General features: G+C 47.5%; 1 protein-coding gene across 1 annotated transcript in view; it reads left to right on the top strand.

The window, feature by feature from the left end:
* Nucleotides 1-10,809, top strand: part of ZNF274 (zinc finger protein 274) — a 26,663-nt gene extending 15,854 nt beyond the window's left edge. The window contains exons 5-8 of the mRNA XM_021718329.1: nt 2,921-3,400; nt 7,106-7,218; nt 8,636-8,762; nt 9,199-10,809. Coding sequence (XP_021574004.1) covers nt 2,921-3,400; nt 7,106-7,218; nt 8,636-8,762; nt 9,199-10,112 — 1,634 coding nt within the window. The 3' untranslated portion in view covers nt 10,113-10,809. The remainder of the gene's footprint in view (nt 1-2,920; nt 3,401-7,105; nt 7,219-8,635; nt 8,763-9,198) is intronic.
* The last annotated feature ends 684 nt before the right edge of the window (nt 10,810-11,493 follow it).

Here is an 11,493-nt window from a genome sequence, read left to right on the forward strand (position 1 = left end):
GGCCTGGCCGAACGTGGCGGCTGCGGGAGGTCCGGGGGCGTGGTCGTAGGGGCGTTGAGGGCGTCGCGCGCGTGGGGAGACGGAAGCGTTAGTGACTGAATAAGGCTACCATGGCCCGCCATGCGGGAACGCCGTTTCTGGAGTCCAGCCCCACGCTGTTTGAGTGCGGTGACAACAGGTTCAGCAGGCTTTGGGAGGATGCAAACGCCGAGGAGGATCCAGACGTTTGGTGCGCATGCTGCCGCTGCCCTTTAAAAGTGTTTTACTTTTAGCCGGGCTCTGTGGCTCAACCTGCAATCCCAGCGCTTTGGGAGGCTGAGGTGAGTGAATTGCCTGAGCCTGCGCGTTCGACCCACCAGGGCAATTTGGCGAGACCTCATCTCTACAATAAATCAAAAATCAGCCAGGCGTGGTAGCGCGCGCCTATTGTTCCAGCTATTTGGAAGGCTGAGGCGGAAGGATCCCCGGAGCCCAGCAGGTCGAGGCTGCAGTGACCGGAAGCGGCCACGGCACTCCAGTCTGGGTGACAGAGTGAGACTCCGACTCAAAAAAAAAAAAAAGTTTTTTACTTTTAATACAGGCTTAGCTATTCCACACTAGTAATTTCCTGTCTTCTTTCTTCACGTGACAGAAGTTTTTTTTTGTTGTTTTTTTTAAAAACAACTTTATAGTAATCACGTTTAAATAAATAACACACTGTTGACAGGGCAATTTTTAGCCATTTTTTTTTTGAGCCATGTTCTAACAGTACTTGTGACTCTAGTTTTGCTCTAACTTGCTGCAGTATGTCGTTCAGGAATCATATTGTGGAAATAAGACAGACCATTCAAATGAGGACACGCAGAGATTTACTAAGAGCCGAATGTAGGACTCAGCCACTGCCTTTTGTGGTTGGTAGAGACTCAAAGCAGTTAGGGAGTGGGAAGATATATATGTTTATAAGAGAAGATTCTGATTGGAGGGGCAATAAAAAAGAATGTTGGAAGTCATTATGCAAGTCCTGACCTTCTAGGCCTGTTGCCACAGAGATTGTGATTCAAGGTCGTGTTCATGTGGCTTGGTATTGCCTTTATATGTATTTTCTTGGTGCTTCTATATCTGTCTTCATCTCTGAAAAACTCCCTGACCATAAGTAGATCCATCCAGTGAAAGCATCCATGTGTTCATTGCTAAAGCTTTGAGTTCAGGCTGAGCTACTTCCTGGTAAAATTGTGCTAACCATTTATGCTTAGAGGAGCAAAGGTGAAAGTGCAGTGACATTGATGCCATTAAACATTACAAATATAATTTAAAAATAAGGCATAGTCTGTAGTTACTCACGTTTTTGTATTTATGCTTTAAACCTTTATTTAGAATTAGCATTTCTGTTTATGATTTTCAAGAGCTCTCATTTCCTGTTGCTTTGTGCTTTCCCTTTAGCATTTTAGGGTTATCATAGAGTTCAGGTCAGTGACTTTCTCTTGTGGACTCTGTACCAGGACCCAGAGTCCCTATCTTTTCCAGGCACTCTCGTTCTTGGCCCCAGTGGGGATGGTACAACTACGTGTACATGCATACAGTGTCAGGGGTCCCTTCTCAACCCTTATTGCTTTTTTTTTTTTTTTTTACAAAATAAAAGATGTATGGAGATGTAATTTACATACCATAAAGTTTGTTTCTTTAAAATGTACAGTTCAACTGGGTGCGGTGGTGCATGCCTATAATTCCAGTAATTTAGGAAGGCAAGGTGGAAGGATCACTCGAGTACAGGAGTTCGAGACCAACCTGGGCCATACACACGCACACAATTAGCCAAGCATGGGGACTCAGGCAACTGAGGTGAAAGGATCACCAGAACTCAGCAGGTTGAGGCTGCACTCCAGCCTGGCTGACAGAATGAGACCCATACTCAGAAAAAAATAAGGTCGGGAGTGGTGGCTCAAGCCTGTAATCCCAGTACTTTGGGAAGCCAAGGTGAGAGAATTGCCTGAACAGCCTATACAACTTGATGAGATCTTGTCTCTACAATAAATAAGAAAAAAATTGGTCAGATGTGGTGGCACATGCCTGTAGTTCTAGCTACTTGGAAGGCGGAGGTGGAAGGATCACCTGAGGCCAGCAGGTAGAGGCTGCAGTGGCCGTGAGTATGCCACTACAATCCAGCCTAGGCAACAGAGTGAGACTCCCAACTCAAAAAAAAAAAAAAAAAAGTGCAATTCATTGTTTTGTAATATATTTACAAAGTTGTGCAGCCATCACTGCTATCTAATTCCAGAACATGTTCATCGCCCCGGAAAGGTATCTCATACCTATTAGCAATTATACTCTAATATTTCTTAATCTCTCCATCTCCTCACAATCACTAATCTTTCTATGAATTTTGGACATTTGATGTAAATGTAATAATATGTGGCCTTTTGTGTCTGAACTTCTTTCACTTACTAATATTTTCAAGTTTCATTTGTGTTGTGCAATGTGTTAGTACTTTACTTCTATATCTTGCTGTGAATAGGTCACAATGTGTTTATATATTCCTCAGTTGATAGACATTTGAGTAATTTCCACTTTTTGCCTATTATGAATAATGCTGCTGTGAACGTTCTTGTGTAAGTATTTGCGGACAGGTGTATTCAGTTTTCTTAGATATATATACTAGGATGGAAATTCCTGGGTCTTTTGGTAACTCTTTAACTTTTGAAGATTTGCCAAACTGTTTTGCAAAGTGGTACAGCATTCTACATACCCAACAGCAGTATATGAGAGTTCCAGTTTTTCAGCATCTTTACTTGTTACTACTATCTATCTTTGAAAGTAGCCATTCTAGTGGGTGTGAAGTATACTTCACTGTGGTCTTAACTTGTATTTTCCTGGTGGGTAGTGATGTTGACTATCTTTTCATGTGTTTATTGGCCATTTGTCTTGCTCTACTTTTGACTTACAGAATGTCCTGGGCCTCAGCCGGACCCTCACTTGGATCCTCTTCCTGTTAAGAATCCCTTGACAAATATAGAGGTTGTTGAAGTTCTCACACTGAACCAGGAGGTGGCTGGCCCCCGGAATGACCAGATCCGGGCCCTCTATGCTGAAGACAGGGGCCTGAGCCCAGATGCCCTCAGGAAGCCAGTCAAACAGGACAAGCATCCAGATGACCCTGAGACTGCTCGCCAGCGGTTCCGGCAGTTCTCTTATGAGGATGTGACAGGACCCCGAGAGGCCCTGGCCCAGCTTCAGGAACTGTGTCACCAGTGGCTGCGGCCTGAGGTGCGTTCCAAGGAGCAGATCCTGGAGCTGCTGGTGCTGGAGCAATTCCTGGGCACTCTGCCTGGAAAGCTCCGGACGTGGGTGGAATCGCAACACCCTGAGGACTGCCAGAAGGTAGTGGCCCTGGTAGAGGATGTGACCTGGATATCTGAGGAGGAAGGTAAGTGCAGTGGTGGAAGAGGAATAGCTTCACTAGCATCTTTTGGAGGAACCTGCAGTGAGATAAGAACTCCAAGATTCCTGGAAGGGTTGGAGAAAGGGTTATACCCACTTCATGCAGACTAAGGACATGTGTGTTCCCAAGTCAGAGCTACTGAAACCTCCAGGGGAAGGTCTTGCACTGCATTTTTTTGTGTGTGTGTTGAGGTCTCACTCTTTTGCCCATGCTAGAACGTAGTGGCACAATCATGGCTCACCATAGCCTCCACCTCTTGGACTCAGGTTATCCTTCCATTTCAGCCTCCTGAGTAGCTGGTACTACTGGTACATGCCACCATGTCCAACTAATTTTTTTATTTTTTTGTAGAGCTGAGGTCTTGCTATGTTGCTCTGGCTGACCTTGAACTTCTGGGCTCAATTAGTTCTTGTTACCAAAGTGCAGGGTTTACAAGCGTGAGCCACCCTGCCAGGCCCCAGCACTGCATTTTTTAAGGAGCCCTCTGCAAACTTCTGATGGAAGCTCACAGATAAGAGTACTTCGTTTCCATCCCCTTGGTATCCCTGCTGCCGTATGACCCCTCTAGCACTAGGTAAGATAGATGGGACTTCAGAGGTTATAGAGCCTGTACTCAAGTGAGAGATACAGGGATTTGACAAATTCCTTTGCAGGTGACAATGCTAGGATCAAGAAAGCTTGAAGGCAGGGCATGGTGGTTCATGCCTATGATCCCAGCACTTAAGGAAGCCCAGGGCAGGAGGGTCACTTGAGGCCAGGAGTTTGAAACCAGCCTGGGCAACATAGTGAGATTCCCATCTCTATTTTGTTAAAACTTTTTTTTAGAGCAACCCCTTCGGGTCCCCTCCCACTGTGGGAGTTTTTCTGTCCTCTCAATAAGTCCTGCTTTGTATATATGAATGAACGAATGAATGAATGAACTCTCAATAAGTCCTGCCTTCTATAAATAAATGAATGAATAAATAAATAACTGTTCTGGTTTTTTTTTTTGTTTTGTTTTGTTTTTGAGTTGGAGTCTCACTCTGTCACCCAGACTGGAGTGCAGTGGCCACTCCCGGCCACCGCAGCCTTGACCTGCTGGGCTCTGGCGATCCTTCCGCCTCAGTCTTCCAAGTATGGAACTACAGGCGCGCGCTACCAGGCCCGGCTAAGTTTTTGATTTATTGTAGAGATGAGGTCTCACTGCCCAGACGGGTCTTGAACTCGTGGGCTCAGGCAGTCCACTCACCTCAGCTTCCCAAAGGCACAGGATTACAGGCTGAGCCACCGAGCCCAGCTTAATGTTTGATTTATTGTAGAGATGAGGTCTCACCAAGTTGCCCAGGCAGGTCTCGAATCCACGGGCTTAGGCAATTCACTCACCTCAGCCTCCCAAAGCGTGGGATTACAGGCTGAGCCACTGAGCCCGGCGGAAAGTGTTTTTCTAAAGCAGTGGAAATCGAACTCTGAATTCCAGGAGCAGGTGACAAAATTGAATGTGAGCTTTAAAGATTCACCAGGCTGCAGCATGTGGACAGGGGAAGACTAGATGTACACAGCCTACCTAGAGATGTTGCCATGCCCTTTGAGGGGTTTTGGGTTGGACAGGAGTGATGGTCGTTGTGAGCGAAAGAGAGCACATGTGTGGGGTGTATTTGGGAGTGAGACTCTGAGAGTCTTGATTTCTTCATCAGCCTCTTTCGTGAAGGATGGATGCTTCTGTGTTGCTCATCTCTTTTCCATGTTCACAGGTGCCCAGAAGATATTTCTAAAGTGAATGAATGATTGGCTGATGTTTATGACTAAGGGGAAGGGAGGGATCCTGCAAAGGAGTGGTGGCATTCTGAGAGGTCAGAATGGAGAAACTGGTGTAGAAGTGGTAGAACAGGCAGTTGCATGAGTTGTCTGTTTTAGATGCCTTGAGTCTCTGGGATGCTGCACTGGGCAGAATAATTATCCAAAGGTGTCGGTGTCCTAAACCTGGACCCTGTGAATATGTTACCTGAAATGGCAAAAAGGAACTTTTTCAGAAATGATTACATTAAGGTTCTTGAGATGGGGGATACAGTGGATTGTTTGTGTGGGTGTAATGTAACCATCCAAGTCCTTATAAGAAGAGGGCAGGATGATGAACGTCAGAGTCAGAGATTTGATGACAGAAGCAGGGTTGCTAGAAGAAGGGGCTATCAGCCCCTATTCTGTTCCTTTTGGGACAGCCTTGGAGGTTGGAAAAGCCAAGAAATTCTTCCATAGAGCCTCCAGAAGGAACACAGCTTGATTTTAGCCCAGTGAGGCACATGGCAGAAGGTCAGACATGAAGGAGCTGTGGGTGGAAGGGGCCAGATGTGGTGGTTGTTTTCTGGGGTGGAAGAGACTTAATGAAGTTTACTTCAAGATGGGTGCGTGTCCTGGTGCCAGGGGTCTCCAGAATTGCAAGATGATGAATTTATGTCAGTTTGAGTCACTGAAATTATAGCATCAATAGGAAACTATAAGTGCCAAGGAGACAGTTACGGAGTTCATGAGATGCAAGTCAGTGACTGCATTCTGTGTTTAATCTCAGGGACGAATGAAGTCAGTTGGTGTCATAGAAGACAGTAGGAGGAGCTTTCCAGAGAACCCTGAGAATCCCACATTTTGTGATCAGTGTTAATTGGGACTCTTGTGCCTGACTGCCACAAAGCCTTGCACAGACTGGCTCAAGGGAAAAGGCTAATTTACCGAAAAAGTTAAAGGAGGACCTAACATCAGGCAGAGCTGGACCCAGGAGCTCCAGTAGTGTCCTCAGGACTCATTCTCCCATATTGTACCTCTTCTCCCTCCATTGACATCACTTATAGGCAGGCTGTCCCCTGTGGGGCTTCCCAACATGAAATTTTTATTTCCCAAATGTTCCCACAAAAGCCTCATTGACTCTGATTGTCTGGCAATGGGCTGTGTTCATCTTAGATCTAGTCGCTGGCCAGGAGAGAAGTGATGGCCTGTGGGCCAGCCTGGGTCATATCGGGGGTCCCCCTTGATGGTGGAGGTGGAAATCAGCATTATTGAAGCCCTGGGCCGGGCTCAGTGGCTCAGCCTGTAATCCCAGCACTTTGGGAAGCTGAGGCGAATGGATTGCTTGAGCCCACGGGTTTGAGACCCACTGGGGCAACTTGGTGAGACTTCATCTCTACAGTAAATCAAAAATTAGCCAGGAGTGGTAGCACGTGCCTGTAGTTCCAGCTACTAGGAAGGTGGAGGTGGAATGATCGCCAGAGCCCAGCAGGTCAAGGCTGTGGTGGCTGGGAGCATGCCCCTGCACTCCAGTCTGGGCGACAGAGTGAGACTCCAACTCAAAAAAAAAAAAAGCCCTGGACCTTCTAATGAGGCATTAGGCAGCCTCACGCAAGGGTCTGGGGCCCAAAATAGTCTCTAGAGAGAGGAGGAGTGGAACCAGGGGTCTCGGCAGTGGGGGACACGGATGCCCCATGGTCATGAAGGTTGATCCGATGTGGGGTCTTCATCCCCATCTGGACATCTGGGCATGTGCTATGAGGAGGAGCTGGGGAGTGGCAGATAGCTGAGCTGGTGAGGAGTGAGGACAGGAGCAGAGACCATCACGGTGCCACAGCAGGATGTGGGTGTGCAGTGGCCCTGTGGGTTGCAGAGACAGGCTACCCTTGCCCTGCCCAAGGATCACCACGCCCACTAACTACCACATGCCTCCACCAGCACTGCCTGCACAGCCTGCCCAGGACCCCGTCTGCTGTCTCAAGGTCACTGACCTGCAGGAAGAGAAACAGGAGGAGGATGTGGCCATCCAGCCAGTGATGGTGCTGCCTGAGGTGAGTGGGGAGCGTTACTCTTTTCTTTTCTGATTCCTGCATCCCCTGTGAGGCAGGCCCCACTCCTGAAGTGTCCCCTTCTGCCCTCCTGCCACTGTGGTGCATTGGAGATGGGGTACAGTGCCCTAGAGTTGAGAAAGCAAGAGAGAAGTGACCAACCAAGTGTGACTTGAGAGGTGGGACAACCACAGGCAGGGGTGGGACAACCACATTTATCTCCAGGTTATAACGAGAGCTCTCATCCTTCAGAAACGCATACTTGGCTGAGTGCAGTGGCTCAAGCCTGTAATCCCAGCACTTTGGGAGGCGGAGGCAAGAGGATTGCCTGAGCCTAGAGGTTTGAGACCAGCCTGAGCAACTTGGTGAGACCTTGTCTCTACAATAAATATAAAAATTAGCCGGGTGTGGTTAGTGCACACCTGTAGTTCCAGCTACTTGGAAAGGTAAGGCAGAAGGATTGTCTGAGCCCAGCAGGTCGAGGCTGTGGTGGCCGTGAGCATGCCATTGCACTCCACCCTGGGCAATAGAGTGTCACTCCAACTCAAAACAAAAAAATAGAAAAAGAAATGCATACTTAGGTGTGTTTGAGTGTCTGAGATTTGCTTCAGAATAACCCAGAGCTGTAGTGTGGATGAAAGAGGACTGGTAACTGTCTTGCCTACAGGACTGGTCCTTCAAATTGGGGTGATGGTGTATAGGTGGCATTGGTCAAGGCTGTTTGCACTCTGAGTACCTTATGCTGGCTCAAACACAGAAGTAAATGGATTGGCTCTCATGTATTCTGAAGTAGGCTTCAGACAAGGCTGCATCCCTGTGTTCTCAGGTGATGGAGTGAATCCCTCACCAACTCTGGTCTCACGGTTCTGCTTTCAACCATTCCTTCTCAAGCACATTCTGCCCCATGTGGACAAAATACCTCCTAAATCCCTACAAAACTAGACTGGGGACCTCCTCTTCCCAGAGTCCCAGAGTCCGTTCCCCAGAAAAGACCAGTCATGGCACTGCCAGGGTGACTGCCCTACTTCAGATCAGCTCTGTCCACAAAGACAGGAACTTGGTTGTCATTTCCACCAAGTAGGGGGGCAGTATTCATAGCAGGAGAAGACTGAAGAGAAGTGTCAGTACAGGGCAGACTAGATAGAGGTGTGGTTAGGATGACGTAGTTTGCTTTTTGCACTTGTAGCTCTTTGTGAAGTAGGGACTGTGCCTCCCTGCCTGGGCTCTAGACTCTGTTTTATTGAGAAGGGACCCAGTGTACCTCTTTTAGGCCCTGAGTTGGTGTCTTTGAGCAAATCTGTAAAGCAAGAGAGTCCCCAGCACAGTGAGCTCTGTTGGAATTTCCCAGCTGGCCTTTCTTCTGTTCCCCATTGACAACCCTCAACCTCGCTGCTGAGCAGACCCATATGTGACATTACAGGAGCCAGTAACCTTCCAGGATGTGGCCGTGGACTTCAGCCGGGAGGAGTGGGGGTTGCTGGGCCCGACAGAGAGAACGGAGTACCATGATATAATGCTGGAGACCTTTGGGCACCTGGTCTCTGTAGGTAAGGCCATGCCCCCAACTTCACCCATCCCAGAACTGGTATGCCACAGGGATTCAGAGTTGGGGCTCTTGCCACTAGGACTGGGCATATCCTCAAGAGGCCCTTGCTCCATCCAGGGCCTTGAACTGAAACTGTAGATCTGGAGGAATGGGAGCATTGGGTGGACAGAGACAGCTTCAGGTCCAGTGCAGGAATGACTTGCTGTCCACCTCAAGGGTGTGTGAGAGGGCAGAAATGTGGAGATGTAGAAGAACATCCCTGCCCATCCTTTGTTCACCAAGTTCAGTGTTCCTCTTTTTGGTGCTTCACTGCTTTTCAGTCTCTCCTCGGGTTGCATGACTATTTGGAAAAATATCCTTCCTTTTGCTTAATTATGTTGTATTGTTAGACCTATCTCAGCACTTCTGTGGTATCTACATCTTTTGATTTCTTTCAGGGTGGGAGACTACACTGGAAAATAAACAATTAACTCTAAATTCTGACATTCCTGAGGAAGAACCAGCCCACAACCCAAAAGTACAAGAATCTGCAAGGAAGTGTGCTTCATCCTCTACCTCAGAAGATGTCTTGCAGAGTAGGGTCCAGGAAGTCCCAGATACAGCATTGAAACAGGTGGGGTTAGCTCAGGAAAAAGACCTTCCTCACAAAGAGCATAGTGGAAACTCTGAGTCCCAGACAAACACTGCTCTTGACACAAGCCAAGGTTTACTCCAGAAAATTTCTCCTAAAAAACGGTTGTACAAACATGGTTCACAGGATAAAAGCATGATGCATGATTCACATGTAAAAATTCATCAGAAGAGCTACCAAAGAGAAAAGCCCAAGGAAGGCAGTGGTTGTAGGAAAACCTTCAGCCGGAGTGCTAAGCAGATTAAATTTATAAGAATTCACAAGGAGAGCCAAGTTTGCCGATGCAGTGAATGTGGTAAAATATTTGGGAACCCGAGATACTTTTCTGTGCATAAAAAAATCCATACAGGAGAGAAGCCCTATGTTTGTCAAGACTGTGGGAAAGGATTTGTTCAGAGCTCCTCCCTCACACAGCATCAGAGAGTGCATTCTGGAGAGAGACCATTTGAATGTAAAGAATGTGGGAGGACATTCAATGATCGTTCAGCCATCTCCCAGCACCTGAGGACTCACACTGGAGCTAAGCCCTACTCGTGTCGAGACTGTGGAAAAGCCTTCCGCCAGAGCTCCCACCTCATCAGGCATCAGAGGACTCACACTGGGGAGCGCCCATACGTGTGCAAGAAATGTGGAAGAGCCTTCACCCAGAGCTCTCACCTTATCGGGCACCAGAGAACCCACAATAGGACGAAGTGGAAGAAGAAACAGCCTACCTCATAGCCCTTAAGCCCATAGAAGAAGCACTGCCTTTTCACCTTGATCCTGCAATATACCTTGCACAGGCCTGATTGGGAATGTGGACTGAATGTGAAAGGGGAAGCATTGAGTGAGGACATTCCCCAAACCAAAGGACAACCAGGGAACCCAGCACATAATGAGTAAATGAGAAAAGTAGTGGGTAGTTGTTGTTTATGTATGAATTGGAAGAAAAATATTTAATTTCCCAGTCGACTAATTTGCTATTATTGATTCCTTAATTTAGTCATTAAAAGTGATAGTAATGAAATATGAATACGTTTAAAAAGCCAAGGCCTGGTGGCTCATGCCTATAATCCCAACACTTAGAGAGGTGGAGGTGAGAGGACTGCCTGAGCATGGGGGTTTGAGACCACCCTGGGCAACTTGGCAATAAATCAGAAAAATTAGGCAGTCTTGAAGGCACACACCTATAGGCCCAGCTACTTGGAAGACTGAGGCGGAAGGATCACCTGAGCTCAGAAGGTCAAGAATGTGGTGGCCTGAGCATGCCACTGCACTCCAGCCTGGGTGACAGAGTGAGACTCCAACTCAAAAAATAATAATTTAAAAGCCAGGTACTTAATAATCTGCACTGATATTAGGTCCACTGTAAAGTATTTATGTGTATGGACAAAGAGTAAAAGAATGTGGATAAATAAACTATATCTATTTCTGTGCAGAGTCTGTTTTTCTGCCTTAGAAAAGAAAGAAAATTGTCACATAGTTCTAGCAGATTCTTTGCAAGGCTGCAGCACCTTGGGTGCAATATGCCACATGAGGTGGAATAAGTGGGTCATTCCTCTTCTTGGGGCTCGATATGACAGTTTGGCGCAGGGGAGGGAAATCTCGAGGAACACAGAGGACTGAAAATCCGAGGCAAGTATGGGATATGCATTTGTTTTCTTTTCTCTTCCTAAGAGGTTCTCCTCACAAGGAAAGCAAGTGCTGTGGCCAAAAGCCCATCGCCAAGTGAAGCAGTAAGATACTGGCAGGCAGTGCTGGGACATTTGTTTTGTGCCCGTGTGTCACATTCCTTCTCAGGTTGCAGAGCCTATGGCACATGCCTCACTCCATCCCCTCGTTCCACTCTATCTTTGCTCTCGAGTTCTGTGTGACACCCAAAAACATTCTAAAGCTCTGGTCCAAAAATACTTAGGTTCGGCAGACAATGATTAAGAGCTGCTCTGCGAGGCCTCCTTAAGGCCCTTGGGGTCACCCCAGCAAGGGTGAGGTGCAGTCACTCCACGAGAGTGACATCACTGCCTTTCTCCGCAGAAGCCGCAGACTCCAGGCCCCAGAAGCCCGGTGCAATTCCTACGCTGCTTTGCCCAAGCAGCCACGCTGGTTACTCCATCACACATGG

Source organism: Carlito syrichta, unplaced genomic scaffold (genome assembly GCF_000164805.1).
Source record: "Carlito syrichta isolate Samal-C Ts95f unplaced genomic scaffold, Tarsius_syrichta-2.0.1 Scaffold312083, whole genome shotgun sequence".
Taxonomy (NCBI): Eukaryota; Metazoa; Chordata; class Mammalia; order Primates; family Tarsiidae; genus Carlito; species Carlito syrichta.